At 46.8% G+C, this 17,832-nt stretch overlaps 1 protein-coding gene across 3 annotated transcripts in view; it reads left to right on the plus strand.

Moving 5' to 3' along the window:
- Positions 1-3,159: 3,159 nt before the first annotated feature.
- Positions 3,160-17,832, plus strand: part of Bltp3a (bridge-like lipid transfer protein family member 3A) — a 59,688-nt gene continuing 45,015 nt past the window's right edge. For 2 of the 3 annotated variants that reach the window (XM_075979673.1, XM_075979674.1), the window contains exon 1: positions 3,337-3,509. In XM_075979673.1, coding sequence (XP_075835788.1) covers positions 3,466-3,509 — 44 coding nt within the window. In that variant the 5' untranslated portion in view covers positions 3,337-3,465. Of the gene's footprint in view, positions 3,510-17,832 lie in introns of all 3 variants that reach the window. The other variant, XM_075979675.1, reaches the window with a different exon arrangement.

A 17,832-nucleotide genomic window follows, 5' to 3' on the forward strand; every position in this document is an offset into this window, starting at 1 on the left:
ACTCCTTATGTCCTCTGCTGGTACCTGCCTACCACCGGGGATGGCTCCCAGCAATATTATACGTGTTTGTGTGTGTGCATGTAAAATAAATAATTTATTCAAGTTCATTGCTACCCTTAGGAATTATTTCTATTTGCCTGTGTGTTAGATATGCAACTGTAATATTGGTAGCTCAGGAAGAGCAAATAGTAGCTGGGGTCAGGGATGAGGGGAGAAAAGTTTGTCCCTTTCTGGTATTCTGTATTTTGAGTTTTTTTTCTTTGTTCCGAGACACAGTTTCTCTGTGGCTTTGGAGCCTGTCCTGGAACTAGCTCTTGTAGACGAGGCTGACCTCAAACTTACAGAGATCCTCCTGCCTCTGTCTCCCAAGAGCAGGGATTAAAGGCGTGCGCCACCATCGCCCAGCTGAGTTATTGTTAAAAATAATGATGGGGGCTGGAGAGGTGGCTCAGAGGTTAAAAGCACTGACTTCTCTTCCAGAGGCCCTGAGTTCAATTCCCAGCAACCATAAGGTATCTCACAACCACTTGTAATGAGATCTGGTGCCCTCTTCTGGCCTTAGGCATACATGCAGGCAAAACACTGTATACATAATTAATAAATAAATCTTTAAAATAAAAATAATGATGAAAACAAGCCAGGCAGTGGTGGCACACACCTTTAATCACAGCACTCTGGATGCAGAGGCAGGTGGATCACTGTGAGTTCAAGGCCAGCCTGATCTACATAGTGAGTCCCAGTACAGGCTCCAAAAGTTACACAGAGAAACCCTGTCTTGAAAAAAAAAAAGCCAAAACAAAACAAAAACTATTAAACATTTTAACATTCTCCTTTTGTAATCTATTTGTATTTCGTTTTCACTGGTGTTTTCCCTGCAGGTGTGTCTGTGTGAGGGTGTCAGGTCCCCGAAACTGGAGTTAGAGACAGGTGTGAGCTGTCATGTGGGTACTGGAATTGAACCAGAGTCCTTTGAGGAGCAGCCGGTGCTCTTAACTGCTGAGCCATTTCCCAGCCCCTCTTTTTCAACCTGGGTTGTTCTAGAACTTGCTATGTAACTGAAATTGACCTTGAATTTCTAATAGTCCTGTTTCAGCCTTCCAGAGGCTGAGATTACAGGTGTGTGCCTCCATGTCTGGCTGTTTTTCTTTTTTTCTTTTCTTCCTTTTTTTTTTTTTTTCGAGACAGGGTTTCTCAGTAACTTTGAAGCCTGTCCTGGAACTAGTTCTTGTGTACCAGACTGCCCTGAAACCCACAGAAATCCACTCTGTTCTGTTTTACAGACTGGGTCTCCTTTGCTGTTCGTGCTGGCTTTATTGGGTTCAAACTATCTTCCTTTTCCAGCTTCCTGAGTAGCTGGCTCTACAGACATGTACCACTGTGTCTGACCCAAGGTGGGTCCCCCCCCTTTTTTTTTTTTGATTTTCGAGACAGTTCTCCGTAGCTTTTGGTTCCTGTCCTGGAACTAGCTCTTGTAGACCAGGATGGCCTGGAACTCACAGAGATCCTCCTGCCTCTGCCTCCCGAGTGCTGGGATTAAAGGCGTGCGCCACCACCGCCCGGCTCCCCCCTTTCTTATAAGGAAAACATTTAATTGGGGCTGGCTTACAGGTTCAGAGGTGTAATTCACTATCATAATGGCGGGAAGCAAGGCAGTAGATAGGTAGACATGGTTCTGGAGAAGAGGAGAGTTTTATGTCTGGATCGGCAGGCAACAGGAAGAGCGAGCCCAAACTTTAATTAAATCTCTGTCCTGGAAACAGTGATAGTCTTGGAATAAAGTTTCAGAAAAATTTATGATAGTTTATGGGAGTTCCATGATTTTAATCGAAGTGAATAAAACAGTCTAGCCAGGTGTGGCGTGCACAGCGGTAATCTTGGCACTCAGGAGACAGAGGCAGGAGGACCGCAGCAAGTATGGGCTGGAGAGGCGATTCAGCAGTTAAGTGTTTACTGTTCTAGAGAACCCAGGTTCAGTTCCCAGCACCCACACCAATTGGCTCACAGCTGCTTGTAAAGTCAAGTTCCAAAGGATCTGACAGCTTCTAGCCATTGCAGGTCCCTGCATGTACACGGTGCACATAAACTCACATAGGAGTACACATACAGATAAAGAAACACAATACATATTAAAAGGGGGTGTCTGGGTGGTTGTAGCTCAGTGGTATAGTGCTTGAGGCACTCAGTGTAATACCCACTACTGCCAAAAAATCCCCCAACTAACCAACAAAGAAAAGCACACTAAATAACTGAAGCCATTAGCATTTGTCCCATGGTTGCTTCTTTTTACAAGGGCAGTTGAAAGCCGTTGCTGAATATGGTTTTTCTCCTCCTTTATTTGACTCGTGTATAGTACTGGTCAATAGAGAGACTGGTTTTTATTTTTAACTTTCTAAAAGGAGGCTTTATGCAAAGTGTGTTTACCTTTGGTTTGGTTGGTTGGAGTTCTGATGTCTCAGCAGTTTGTCAGAATGCTGCATTGGGAAATGAGATCCTTGCGCTGAGCCACGGTCCTGCATGGAAACAGGATTCTGCCCTTGTCCCGTTGCATAGCTCTGACTAGATGGTATCTTAGACTCCTAGATATAGTGGCGAAGTGCAGAGCAAGCCTGGCCGCCGATATTTAACAGAGTCCTGAAGGCTTGTCTGTCACTGTTTACCATGAAGACCTTATGTATTTAATAGAAGCTTAATAACTGCAAGTTTCTCTTTTCCTTAAAACTGGAAGCGTTAAAGAAAGGTCAGATTTCTTGGCTTAAAATCACTAGAACAGTTTGTCAGATAGGGTCACTGGAAACATTTCTTATTGTCCTTGCTCGTCAGGGTTTGAGGCACTTTCCTTCGGTACTGTGGACGGGTGCAAGCATGGTCATAGGTGAGCTGCGTCTTCAGCGTGAGATTTCAGATTTAGAAGTTGCAAGAACCGCCAAGAGGACACTTGCATACTTTTATTTTTTGGATTTAGGTCTCTCATTGTAGCCCTAGCTGTCCTGGAATGCCCTATGTAGACCGGGCTAGCCTCGATTTCACAGACCTGCTTGCCTCTGCCTCCGGAGTGTCCTGCCTAAAGCCGCTTACCCTAGCCAGCTCCTCGCAAAGTGAACCCCGCCCCTCAACGCGCTAGCCCCGCCCCCGCTCCCGAAGTCCCGCCCCTACAGCCTCGCCTTTCGCCTCGTGAGCATCGGCTGCCCCGCCCCTCACCCTGTGCGCGCCTGTGCCGCCGCTCGCGTCCCCACCCCTCGCCGCGCGCTTTCGCCACGGGGAGCCGGGAGGGCGGTGTGCGGTCTTGGCTCTTCTCCGCGGGAGGCTGCGGCGCCGCGCGCGCTGGTGGGTGGGAACGTGGCTGACCTACGGGCTCCGCGGCGGGGGCGACAAAGCGCCATGGCGCCCGCTGTAGCTACGGCAGCCGGTGCCCGTGCCGCGGCGAGGTGAGGGGCGCCTCTGCTCCCCAGCCGAGGAGGCCGCGGCATGGCCGGGATCATTAAGAAGCAGATCTTGAAGCACCTGTCCCGGTGAGAGCGCCACTCTACGTACCTGGGCCCTTCCCGAACCCTCCCGATCCCTCAGGCCGCGCTCGGCCGGGCGGCCCCGGTTCCACTCTCGCCGGTCGTTGTCAGCTCTGCGTTCCTCCTTCGCCCCGGCACGGTCCTCTCCTTTCCCCTCCCCCCGCCGCCTCCCTCCGTTCGGGTCACCCGGCTCTTTTCCTGGCCCAGATCCGCACGGAGCCCAGGCAGGCCAGCCGGTTCCTCCTGAGCACCGCTGCCCGCCCCCCAGGCCTCTTCCCGCCTCGAGCCGCCCAGCCTCCGCTTCTTCATTGCTCGCTTTGCCCGATGCTGCAGTACCCAGGTCCTCTTAGATTTGCAGCGCAGGCGCTGGCTTTCTTCTGTCTGACCCTGTTGCATCACCCTTGAAAAGATGTAAGCCCTTCACCCGAGGCTCGTGCTCCTTTCGGACCTCCCTCCTTTCTCCTTTCCGATTTCTTCTCATTACACAGACTAATCGGAGAAAGGTCAGAGTCGGGGGATAAAGTTTCAGCAACCTTCCCTTTAAGATGCCGTGGAAGTTTTTGTGACAGCCAGTGTCCGCTTGTGCTTTGTAGCCTTCTGCTAAGTCGTTCTGTGGCTCGGTGTTTGGGGCATGAGGGATTGGTTGGCAGGACAACTTTGAGCTGTACCTGAAGGACTCCTGGTCACTACGTGATGGCGCAACTTGTTAGAATTGGTGACTGCAAAACAGTGGGAGCTAGCTTTGCGATTCATTTCTTAACTTTTTCTAGCTTGGGGTTGGTGATGGTTGTTAATTTAGGTGGTCTCAGTTCCTCTAGTGATCCAGTTTGTCTGCATGGTGGCTAGTGGTTTTAAAGAGGGGCGTGTGTGTGTGTGTGGCCAGTCAACATGGAACACCAGGGATTGTGCTGATGTATCCTTTCAGGCCTTTTCATTGTGTTTATTTGGCAAATGGTGTGTGAGTCTGTTCCTGACATGGTGTCCTCCTTTTCCTGGCTGACATGGCATATATGAGCTCCGACTTTATCAGCTAGATCCAGATGTTCTGGTTAGCCCCCTCACACAGGCCTGGGCTCCAGGGCTCCTCGAGCCGGGGCACTTCCTCATTGACTTTCATGTTCTTTAAACTGAGGATAGTACCGGTATATACCGCAAAGATTATTGTAGGCTGCCGTGGCGGCACATGCCGGCAGCCCTGGCGTTTTGGAGGTGAGGCAGGAGTGGGGATTTGAGGCCAGCCTGGAGATCATACAGTTCCAAGCTGACTTGGACTACATGTCAGAAGACTACGTGAGCTGTTACATGTAAAGACCTACATCAGAGCTTCAGACACAGGGAGTGCTCAATAGGACATGGGTATTTTTATTGTTTGCAGTCATAATGTGTGTGACAATTTAGTACCATTTGTAGACCTGTCTAGACAAATTTATATATACTGACAGTTTAAAAAAATACTTTGTCATTATAGAGTATGTGTGTGTGGTGGGCGTTTGGGCAGGTGCGGGAGTGCCACAGTGTGCATGTGGAAGTTGCCATACAACTTTGGGTTGTCACTTCTCTCAATCCACTTTTACACAGGTTCTGTGACTCAAACTCAGGTCAACAGGTTTATATGGCAAACGCTTTTACCTGCTGAGCCACCTTGCTGATCTTTTGTTTCTCTCTTGCTGCCTCTGTCTCTCTCTTGAGATAGTGCCTCACTTTGTAGCCCAAGGGGGCCTGGAGTAGGTTTCCTGCCTTAACCTTACAAGTGCTGGAATAATTGGAATACTTTGTTATTGAAGTTTTGTGGGAGTTGAGAATCCTAATGCACTTACCTGAGTCTCTCAGAGCATCCTGGAATAAGTGAATAATTCTTGATGTAGTCCAGCCCCTCTGCTCTTCCCTCCCCTCCTCCTCCTTTCCTCTTCTCTCCTCTCTCTCTCTTCTGCTCCCACTCCTCCTCCCCTCTTCTTTCTTTTCCTTAGATCTCTTTGAGACAGGGTCTTAGTATGTGTAGCCTTGGCTGTTCTGGAACTTCATATGTACACCAGGCTGGCCTCAAACTCATAGAGATCTTCCTGCCTCTGCTTCCCAAGTGCTGGGATTAAAGGTGTGCGCCACCATGCCTGACTTCAACCCTTCACTTTTTTTTAATATTTATTTTATTTGTTTATTTATTTATTTATTATGTATACAATATTCTGTTTGTGTGTATGCCTGTAGGCCGGAAGAGGGCACCAGACCTCTTTACAGATGGTTGTGAGCCACCATGTGGTTGCCGGGAATTGAACTCAGGACCTTTGGAAGAGCAGGCAATGCTCTTAACCACTGAGCCATCTCTCCAGCCCAACCCTTCACTTTTGACTGAGGAAGCAGGAAGCCCAGCAAGGATGAGTGACATGTCCAGAAGATAAGGGAGTGTGAATGAACCAGCTTCCTAACCCTGGGGCCCTTTCCCCGTAGTACAGTAGTACACACACATGTTCTGTGTGCTTCCCCTAGCGTGTGCACACACGTTCTGTGTGCTTCCCCTAGCGTGTGCACACACGTTCTGTGTGCTTCCCCTAGCGTGTGTACACACGTTCTGTGCACCTTCTGTGAACATAATATTTTAATGATACGTGCTGAAGCCTTTGATTTTTTTCCTTTGAGGCATCATGTACCTCAGGCTGGCGTCTAACTCTGTGTATTCCCTGACACATTTGGTGAGTCCTGGGAGAAGAAAGCTTTTTCTGCTTTAAATAAAGTAGGAATAGTATGCCTGACATGGAGGGCCATTTCTGATTTCCTGGGCATGGGGCTGGGAGGAGGAAGAGGTTACTTAAAGCTGCACCCCCTTCAGAGGAGTAGGCTGTAGGTCTGGTTGGAAAGGCCAGAATCCCAGGGCCTTTGTTTATTTTGGACTCTGTAATCATGTGTGACGTTGATGTGTATTGTGTTCACCCCTCACTGGCGAGGAAGGAGCTGTGGCTCTGTGGCTTGTGGCACCTGGTGGGGAAGGAAGGCTGGGGAGGTTTGCAGAGTTGTGTTAACTGTGACAGGTGTCTGGCAGTGCCATTTGACCTCAGGGACAGTATTTTAGAGCAGAGGACAGGCCAGTGATGAGAAAGTGCATCCTGGTAATTCTATTAATTTAACATGTTTATTTTAAATGTCTTCTTTGTAAGATATTGATCTAGGTGCTGGGAAGGCAGTGGGTATTAAATGTCTCTTAGGAATTTCACCCCTGGTTTGGGAGACCATTGTCCAATATGCAGAAATTTAATACACCATTAAATGTTCATTGAAATGAACCCATGGAAAGAACTCTACCTAGCAATAGGAAGTAATTATTTATTTAAAAAATTGTCAGAATTAGCTGGTGTGGTGGTACGGGTTTGTAATCCCCACCCTTGGGAGATTGAGGCAGGAAGGTCTTAAATTTGAGGCCAATCTGAACCGTTTACTAAGACCCTGTGAGTTTTTTTGTTTTGTTTTGTTTTTGTTTTTCGAGACAGGTTTTCTCTGTAGCTTTGGAGCTTGTCCTGGAACTAGCTCTTGTAAACCAGGCTAACCTTAAACTCACAGAAATCTGTCTGCCTCTGCCTCCCAGGTGCTGGGATTAAAGATGTGTGCCACCACCACCCAGTGAGACCCTGTTTCATAAATAAATGCTAAAATAGATTTTTCACTAAATTAGGTTATTAGTGTTTTTTGTTTGTTTCCTTTTTTTCCCTCTCTCCCTCTTGAGAACCCTGGCTGTCTATTTCAGCCTTTGAGTATTGGTATTATTGGTATAATGCCATCGCGTCTGGCATTTCTTCTTGCTAATGACCGTGCATTGTACAAGATGGTATGCGATAGGCTGTGAAGTCAGTCGGGACTCTGGATGGAGAGAACATCACAGATTCACCTTCAGCTCTGCCGCTGTCGGCCAGGACTGCCTTCCCAGCTGTGCTGTCGTGGGTGTGAGTGAATAGGGAAGAGTAGTAGAGTCTGGCAGAGGGCTCTGAGGACTGGGGACACGGCGTTTGTCACTGTGTTAAGTAAAGAGGAGTTGGGGACAGGTTCAGAGCACTAATGGCAGAATGCTCGCTGCCTCTGTCAGAACCCCATTGGCAGTCTCAGTTCTTTACTCTTAAGTGACTGTAGGAATTGTCAGCCTGGAGTTTTTATAAACATAGGTGCTGGAAGTCAGAGGTGTGAAGTTTCATAACTCCTTTTGGAGAACAAGAGAACTTGAGTGAATTGAGCTGTTGCAGGCCTGATGGGGCTTCCTAGTGCCCTAGGGTGTGCAAGCACTGGAATGATCTTGGAGATCCCTCTGTTACGCATGGGCCTCAGCTCTCACAGGTGACTGTCAGGGCCTCTGGGTGGAAGTCTGTAGGACGAGTCTTAATTTGTAGGTTAAATTCCTTCCTTTGTGCTACACTAGGTTTTTGTTTGTTGGTTTGTTTTTGGTTTCTCTATGTAACAGCCTTGGACCACGCTGGGCCTCAACTCACAGAGATCCGCCTGCCTCTGCCTCCCAAGTGCTGGAACTAAAGTCAAGCCCCACTGCCACCAGCGAGACTAGTTTTTTTTTTAATATTTATTTATTTACTTATTATGTATACAATATTCTGTCTGTGTGTATGCCTGCAGGCCAGAAGAGGGCACCAGACCTCATTACAGATGGTTGTGAGCCACCATGTGGTTGCTGGGAATTGAACTCAGGACCTTTGGAAGAGCAGGCAATGCTCTTAACCGCTGAGCCATCTCTCCAGCCCCGAGACTAGTTTTTAACACCGTCACTTCTCTAGTAATTATTCCGTCCGTTTTCTAGTAACACTCAAGCCCTGTTTCCATTTCCTTTCTCATTTTCTGATGTGGATTTAGAGTAAACCTCTTGTATTTGCTCAGCAGACAGTGGTGGCCCTCTGTTCTAACAAGCATCTGCAGTCTTGTGTAACTGAGATTATTGCTGGAGGCGGAAGCTTGCTGTGTGAGTGAAGAATTTCAGCCGAAGGGTTAAGTAACTTGTCCAGAACCACAGCTAGTAAGTGATAGAAGGAGACTCCCGTGCAGGCGCCTTCTGAGCTGCCCTTTGACCTCTGCTGCCGCAGTGCTCTGCATCTTTGCATACTCAGACAGAACACGGCACCCACTTGAAGCACCTAGTGCGGAAGCAATGTTCCCAGCACTCAGGAGGCTTCCTGCCACACCCATGCCTTATTTCAGTCCTTACCTTTCCATCAAAGTGGGACCATTGTCTTGTTTTATATAAATGGGATTGCACAGTGTAGGTGCTCTTAAAAAAATCTTTAAATTCGCTGGGAGGTGGTGGTGCACGCCTTCCATCCCAGCTCTCAGGAGGCAGAGGCAGGTGGATCTCTGAGTTCCAGGCTGGCCTGGTCTATAGAGTGAGTTCCAAAACAGCCAAGGCTACACAGAGAGACCCTGTCTCAAAAAACCAAAAACAAGCAAAATTTTAGATTCATATTTTGTTTTGCTTTGTCCTGGGGTAGAACTCAGGGCTTTGTGTGCTTGACATAAGCTCTCCGCCCCGGAGCTGCATCCCCAGACCCCAGAGTGTCGTTGTCGAGGCGGAGTCTCTGTGGTCTACTCCCTCAGGCTCACGGCGCCAGGACAGCAGGTGTGCACCACTGCTTGTGGCTCTCCCCACGTCCCATCCTCTGCCCTAGAGCTGAACCCAGCGCCTCATGCATGGGCTGTAAATACTGCCAATTTTGCTGTGTTCTTAGCCCAGTGCGTTTATTTATTTATTTATTATGTATACAATATTCTGTCTGTGTGTATGCCTGCAGGTCAGAAGAGGGCACCAGACCCCATTACAGATGGTTGTGAGCTACCATGTGGTCGCTGGGAATTGAGCTCAGGACCTTTGGAAGAGCAGGCAATGCTCTTAACCACTGAGCCATCTCTCCAGGCCCCCCACCCCCAGTGCGTTTATTTATTCACATACATATTTTCAGCATTTTATTTATTGAACGTGTATGTGTTACAGGTTTAAACTACTGTATCTGACTTTGTGGGCTTAAACATCTTTTTGTGCCTTGGGTATTGTTAGGTATTTTCTTTTAGACGAGCCTCTCTCCAATGCAAATAATCCCAATCAGACCAAATTAAACCAAATTAAAAGACACCCATGTTTAATAGATGGCCTTAACTTCTGGGTGTCCTGGGGAAACATGGAGAGGGGAAGACCACATTCATTTTCTCTGGGGGGCAGTTTAAATAGCCTATGGGAGTGGTCCCAACCTTCCCTGGGGAGGGTCACCGTTTGACGGGCTTTCTCGGAGGTGGAGTTTGCACTAAGGCAACTCCCAGGAGGGAGTTTATGCCAGGAGCTGGGGTGAAGCCCCCAGGCAAACAATCCAGACTTTTTATCAAGGGGTGTTAGGGAGCTGAGGTGATGCTTCTGACCAAACATTCCAGAGCTTTTGGATAAAGGAGCGCCAGCTAGCTGAGGTGAAGCCCTCAACCAAACATTTTAGACTCCTTGGATAAAGGGGCACCGGCTCAAGTCTGGCTACTTCCTGTGGGCATGGGGCAACTTGGGAGAGGGAAGGGCTGGGAGTTGGTGGGCTCCCGCTCAGTGAGAGGTGTGGCTGGAGTGACATCCGGTTTACTGCCATCCTGGAGACCTCAGGCAGCTGTTTCTGAGGGAAATGAGAAGGCAGGTGGCTAGGAGAAAAAGTGTTGTTATTATTGGCCCCATGAATGGGGCCAGACATGGGAAGTCATTAACTGCCAGGAAGAACGGGACAGAGAAATACTCCAGTTGTACAGGTGAGGCTCGGGTGTATAACTGGGACACAATAGCAGATAAAACTAGATTTTGGTTGATAGGTGTCCTTGAGCCAGGAGAGTTGGTACCAATGGTGAATTCCCAGGAGCTGGTGCAAGTGGTTGGCATTGTCTGGCGAGTACTTTGTAAATTGGTCTTGGCTCAGACAGCAGGAGTGACCTGTAAAGTATTCTTAAAAATGGGTGGGGTTGGGCTGGAGAGAAGGCTCAGTGGTCCTCCAAATTCACCCTCTCCACAGGAATCTAAACAACACGTGTCATTACTTTAAGAAGGAATTATGCTCCTACAAATAATTTCACCTCAACTCTGGCCATCAATCATCTTCTAATTAGTGAAGAAAATGTTTCCTCCAAAGGTCCTGAGTTCAATTCACAGCAACCACATGATGGCTCACAACCATCTGTAAAGAGGTCTGGTGCCCTCTTCCGGCCTGCAGACATACACACAGAATATTGTATGCATAATAAATAAATAAATATTTTTAAGAAATGGGTGGGTTTAAAAATACGCTCTGGAGACTGTTAGTTTTTACCAGACTTGACTTTTGATACAGCAGTAAAACTTTTTCCCAAGAACCTGTAGGTATCTGTAAGAGAACTGGAACAGATTTACATCTTGGTGTCATAGCAAAAGATTATTGCTTTAGGTTAAAAGGTATGAACACTTTAAAAGACAATTAAAGGGAATTGGAAACTCTGAGCTTCTGAAGATACACCTAAAACCTGTTAGTCCTGGACTATGAAACCTGTTAAAGAGGCACACCTGTCTGTATTTTAGTAGGCAACCTAACAAATGAAGTAATGAGCTACCAGTACCTTAAGTCACAAATGCCATTAGACAGATCTAAGGGGATAAAGGAGCAGAAATGAGACAGCTTTTTTAGCAACGCAGGCAATCCCATGTCTCTCTGTAGTCCTTGGAGAACACCAATCTAGAAGCAGTGCTTGCCATAAGATTTTCCTGTGGGGGGAAGATTTAGTCTACCTGTCTTGGCAGGATGAGAAGATCGATTCCCCTGGTGACATGCAGGAAACTGGTGAGGTAGAAGGCTGCTTTTTGCTGTGCAGGTGGCTTTGCCAAACCCAAAGGCAAGCCTGGAGGTGGAAGGTATTTTGCAACCACGTATCTTCTTGGAGGAACTATAGGGTGCTGCAGGAGCTGGCATGTCTCTGTTAGAAGCTCTTTTGTTAAATGCCATACTTTCAGATCTGTAGACACTTGAGAATTGGGTACCATTACCTGTTATATTTAAATTAGACATATGAGCCAAATTTAGACATGTATTTTACTCAGTTACAGCTTACCAATGCTAGTAAATGTAAGAAGATTAAAAGGAATATTTTAATAAGTCAAAGAATACTAGCACATGTGGGTACTCTTACCCAAATGGTGATGGGTTAAAATGGAGGTTACCCACATGTTTGTATCTTTCCAGAGCTGCTGTAATCTGGACTTATAAGTTTTACAGATCTTAAAACACACACATACACAAAGAGAAATAAAACAAGCATACTGTGGAAACACACCCATATACTCACATAGACATATTGAGGCCACGTTATTCTAACAGACAGACAAAACACTTTTAGGAACCTGTGTCAGCTGACCAACTTAAAAATCCTGGTACAGGCAGGAGGCAGAAGCCAGGGAAGCACAGAGGTGGTTCCGTTAAGGACCAGATTAGCAGACGCTGTAAGAGGGAACAGAAGCATGAGGACAGAAGAACTGTATGGTTTTAGAGTGGAGGGATGGGGGGGAGAAACAGATCCTGATCCATTGTTGAGAACACACAGACAGACAGACAGCTAGAGAAGCAGGGAAGAGAGTGAGGAATGGGAGTGGGGCAGGAGCACAGCATCCAGAAACCATGGGCTTTTGGAGCTTTGTTTGTCTTTATGTTAGATGTTAGATAGGCCCAATTAAAAAGGATTTTTTTGTAAAAGGCAGTCCAAGGGTGTTAGAGGATCTGGCTTTGAATCACGAGAGCCCATTTAGAAGTCTGTGCCAAATCTTAGGACTCAAGCCTGCCACAGTGCGTCCACTGGGACAGGGCTCTTAAGTCATGAGACATGAGTGGCAGACGTCTCTGTCCACTCAGTCCCACCTCAGCAAGGCCTGGCTCGCACTCCTATGGAAGAGCCCCAAAATAGACAAAAGATAAACACAAATGGGGCCCTGGACCCTAGAGGCATGTACTCAAGGAGAACTGACTGAAGCCGATCTCCCCTGGTGGAGATTATGCTCAAGAAGGGCGTTTTCCAACATGTGACCCGGGGCCTGTGTGAAAAACAGCCCCTCCCTGGGGAACCTCCAAATATTAGGTATTTTCTCTTAGACGAGCATCTCTGTCAACACAAATAATCCCAATCAGACCAAATTAAACCAAATTAAAAGACGCCCATGTTTAATAGATGGCCTTACTCCCGGGTGGCCTGGGGAAACTTGGAGAGGGGAAGACCATGCAAACCTGGAGGAGACTATGTGTTTATTCTCTGGGGGGCAGTTTGAATAGCCTGTGGGAGTGGTCCTGGCCTTCCGTGGGGAGGGGTCACCATTTGCCGGGCTTTCTTGGAGGTGGAGTTTGGACTGAGGCAACTCCCAGGGGAGGGAGCTTATGCCAGGAGCTGGTTGAAGCCCCCAGGCAAACAGGTATGTCTGTGCATGTGTTCATACATGTTTTCTTTGTAGCGGTCTATCAGTTACCTCCCTGGGACCCCGAACTCCTGTCTCTGCCTCCCTAGAGCTGGGATTAGAAATGTACCCTACCTCAGCAGACTTTTCGTGTGGGTGGTGAGGACTGAACTCAGGTCCTTGTGCTGGCACGGAAGCATTTTACCCATTGAGCCAGCTCCCCAGCCTGTCTGTTGTAGTACATGATCAGGCTTGTGCCGTGTTGCAGACTCCATTACTGTATGCTGTTCTGTTAGTGCTATTGGTGAATGTTCTGTATTTTCTCAGCTAAGCCATTATGAATAATAGTGTGATCCTAGGGATGTTCTAGGATGTGTCTTTCAGTGACGAATGTTACACACCGGTGGGTGTCTCTTTAAGACCAGGGCTTGGGATCTTTTGGGTTGTAGAGTATGTGGGCTTTCATGAATACATCCCTACATGATGCCAGCTGGCATGTCTGCTACTGAAGTGTGTGAGAACTTTGCTTCTAGATCCTGGACAACACTTGGCATTTTATGTCCTTTCATTACAGCTGTTCTGTTTATTTGAAAAGGTGGATGTGGTGGCTCTCCCAGCTGTTACTAAGCTGAAGCAGGAGGATTGCCGGCAAGTTCAAGGCCAGGCCAGGCTATAGTATGGGGCCTTGTCTCAGAACCCACAGGAAACAAAATGTTTAAAGCCCTTTCCTGTGGTAAACCACTGAACACTTGGTTTTGCTGTCTGCTCAGTCTGTGTGTGGTGCTAAGGATTGAACCCATGGCTTTGCAATGTTTAGCACACGCTGTCACTGAGGCAGATGCCCTCGTGTGTTCAGTTTTTAGATTCTGATGTCCTAATCTTGAGAACATATGATGTCATTCCAGAACAATATTCAAATTACAGAGAGACAGTGGAGATAGGCATGTTTAGAACCCTCAGACAAAACATGTCTTACTCGGATTAGAGTGACAGCTCTCAAAATAAGTATGATATGGTAAATGAGTAGAGGGTTGTTCCCTAAATATCTGAGTGTTCTGTTCTGCAAGGTAAATGAGTACGGTTGTTCCCTAAATATCTGAGTGTTCTGTTCTGCAAGGTAAATGAGTACAGTTGTTCCCTAAATATCTGAGTGTTCTGCTCTGCAAGGTAAATGAGTACGGTTGTTCCCTAAATATCTGAGTGTTCTGTTCTGCAAGGTAAATGAGTACGGTTGTTCCCTAAATATCTGAGTGTTCTGCTCTGCAAGGTAAATGAGTACAGTTGTTCCCTAAATATCTGAGTGTTCTGCTCTGCAAGGTAAACGAGTACGGTTGTTCCCTAAATATCTGAGTGTTCTGTTCTGCAAGGTAAATGAGTACGGTTGTTCCCTAAATATCTGAGTGTTCTGCTCTGCAAGGTAAACGAGTACGGTTGTTCCCTAAATATCTGAGTGTTCTGCTCTGCAAGGTAAACGAGTACGGTTGTTCCCTAAATATCTGAGTGTTCTGTTCTGCAAGGTAAACGAGTACGGTTGTTCCCTAAATATCTGAGTGTTCTGTTCTGCAAGGTAAACGAGTACGGTTGTTCCCTAAATATCTGAGTGTTCTGTTCTGCAAGGTAAATGAGTACGGTTGTTCCCTAAATATCTGAGTGTTCTGCTCTGCAAGGTAAATGAGTACGGTTGTTCCCTAAATATCTGAGTGTTCTGTTCTGCAAGGTAAATGAGTACGGTTGTTCCCTAAATATCTGAGTGTTCTGCTCTGCAAGGTAAATGAGTACAGTTGTTCCCTAAATATCTGAGTGTTCTGCTCTGCAAGGTAAACGAGTACAGTTGTTCCCTAAATATCTGAGTGTTCTGTTCTGCAAGGTAAACGAGTACGGTTGTTCCCTAAATATCTGAGTGTTCTGTTCTGTAAGGTAAACGAGTACGGTTGTTCCCTAAATATCTGAGTGTTCTGCTCTGTAAGGTAAATGAGTAGAGGGTTGTTCCCTAAATATCTGAGTGTTCTGCTCTGCAAGGTAAATGAGTACGGTTGTTCCCTAAATATCTGAGTGTTCTGCTCTGCATTCTTAGCTGCCCATTGACACATTTCTTTTTCCTTCAGAAATAGAAATTTGAATTGCATAGCTTTTCTACAACATTTTAAGACAGGGTCTCTCTGTCTTTACATTTGTGTGTTAAAGTGTGTGTGTGTGTGTGTGTGTGTGTGTGTGTGCGTGCGTGCCTGTGCCACAGAGAGGTCAGAGCATAACTTTCGGAAATCAGCTCTCTCCTTCCACCATGTGGGTCCATTGATTTGAACCCAGGTCAGCAGGCTGGGTGTTAGGAGCCTTCACCTCTGAGCCATGCCTTGGATTGAGGTAGTCTCTCTGTATTGTGATCTAGCCTGGAATTCAGTAAGTACCTCAGGCTGGCCCCATAATTGCAATCCTTCTGCCTGTATCCCCTGAGTGGTAGGAATACAGGGGTGAGCCACTGTGTCTGGCAAAAAGTCACACTTTTTTTTTTGTGTGTAGCCCTGGCTGACTTGGAACTTGTGTAGACCAGACTGGCCTTGTACTCATAGACATCTGCCTGCTTCTGCCTCTCAAATGTGTACCACCACGCCAGGCTTATGCTGGCTTATAGGAAGCACTTTCTTTTAATTTTTTTAAGATTTATTTATTATGTGTACAGTATTCTATCTGCATGTATGCCTACAGGCCAGAATAAGGCACCAGATCTCATTATAGATGGTTGTGAGCCACCATGTGGTTGCCGGGAATTGAACTCAGGACCTTTGGAAGAACAGGCAGTGCTCTTAACCTCTGAGCCACCTCTTCAGCACTCTTTTAATTTTTTTTTTTTTCGAGACAGGGTTTCTCTGTGGCTTTGGAGCCTGTCCTGGAACTAGCTCTGTAGACTAGGCTGATCTCGAACTCACAGAAATCCGCCTGCTTATGCCTCACGAGTGCTGGGATTAAAGGCGTGCGCCACCATCGCCCGGCCCTCTTTTAATTTTTTAAATAAATTTTATTTATTTATTTTGTGTGTGTGTGTGTGTGTTTTTTGGAAGGGTTTCTTTGTAGCTTTTTTTTTTTTTTCGAGACAGGGTTTCTCTGTGGTTTTGGAGCCTGTCCTGGAACTAGCTCTTGTAGACCAGGCTGGTCTCGAACTCACAGAGATCTGCCTGCCTCTGCCTCCTGAGTACTGGGATTAAAGGCGTGCACCACCACCACCCAGCAAATTTTAATTTTTTTGGCATTATAATATAACTACATAATTTCTTCCTGCCCTTTTCTCCCTCCAAACCCTCCTGCACATTGCAGCCTCTTGCTCTCTTTCAAACTTACGGGTTCTCTTTCTGGAGTATTTTATTAGAAGCAGAAAACTTGAGTCTGGAGATGACTTGCCAGTTAAAAGCAATTTTTGTTCCTGCTGAAGACCTGGCTTTAGTTAGTAGCACCCATGTAGTATTCATTACTATCCATAACTGCAGTTTCAGTGCCCTCTTCTGACCTCTGAGGGCACTAGGCATACATTTGGTGCATAGGCATACACACTAGCCAAACACTCACACAGTAAAATAAATCTTAAAAAAAATTGAACTGGGCAGTGGTGGAGCACACGCCTTTAGTCCCAGCACTCAGAATGCAGAGGCAGGCGGATCTCTGAGTTCGAGGCCAGCCTGGTCTACAAGAACTAGTTCCAGGACAGCCACGACAGCTACAGAGAAACCCTATCTTAAAAAAAAAATTGAAGGGGGCTGGAGAGATGGCTTAGAGGTTAAGAGCACTGGTTGTTCTTCCAGAGGTCCTGAGTTCAATTCCCAGCAACCATCTGGTGTCCTCTTCTTTTGTGCAGGCATACCTGCAGGCAGAACACTGTATATATAATAAATAAGTGAATACATCTTTTAAAAAAATTGAGAGAAAATCTGGGGCTGAGTGTAGCAGTTTAGTTGGCTATCACATGCAAGGTCGTATTGTGGGCTATCACATGCAAGGTCGTACTGTGGGCTAGCACTTCAAGGTCGTACTGTGGGCTAGCACTTCAAGGTCGTACTGTGGGCTAGCACATGCAAGGTCATACTGTGGGCTAGCACATCAAGGTCGTACTGTGGGCTATCACATGCAAGGTCATACTGTGGGCTAGCACAAGCAAGGTCGTACTGTGGGCTATCACATGCAAGGTTGTACTGTGGGCTAGCACATCAAGGTCCTTCTGTAGCCCTAGTGGATCTCAATGGCGAGAAGCACTTGCCTCGAGAGATGAGTTGGGAGCCTGTTGGTGTAGCAGAAAGGGCTAGGATTTAGTTTTTATGAATTTCAAGCCCTTTGCTTAGCAAGCTTTTTAGTTCCCTATCTACAGAATTCACACATGCTGTTTTGCTCTTGACTCTTGTCCTCAGGTGCCAGGCATTAAATCTGGGCATTGTACATGCTGAGTAAGTCTCCTGCCACTGAGCTGCCTGGCCAGCCTACGTGTTTGTGTGGTTTTTGGAACACGCCCTTACTGTGTAGCGCTAGAATCCATAATTCTCCTGCTTCAGCCTCCCTAGTGCTGAGAGAGATTATAGGTGTCCACTGCCATGCCAGGGTAGAAACAACATTTTAAACGTAATGCGGCTGCTTCACTGTGTTGTCTCCGCGGGGTGGGGGTGGGGGAGCAGATCTGCAGAGCGAGTTCCAGGACAGCTGGGGCTACACAGAGGAACCCTGTCTTGAGAAAACAAAATAAATAAATAAAATAAAACCAATACTTTTGTTGTAGAGGGTGTTTATGCCAGCATGTGTGGAGATCAGAGGACAAATTTCAGTCAGTTTTATCCTTGTGGATTTTGGGTGGCAAACTTGGTCATCAGCTTGGGTGGCAGGTATTTTACCAGCTGAGCCGTTCTCCTGCCCTAATCACACTTCTTTGTTTTTTGTATTCCTGTGTGTGCT

Source organism: Microtus pennsylvanicus, chromosome 7 (assembly GCF_037038515.1).
Source record: "Microtus pennsylvanicus isolate mMicPen1 chromosome 7, mMicPen1.hap1, whole genome shotgun sequence".
NCBI classification, from domain to species: domain Eukaryota; kingdom Metazoa; phylum Chordata; class Mammalia; order Rodentia; family Cricetidae; genus Microtus; species Microtus pennsylvanicus.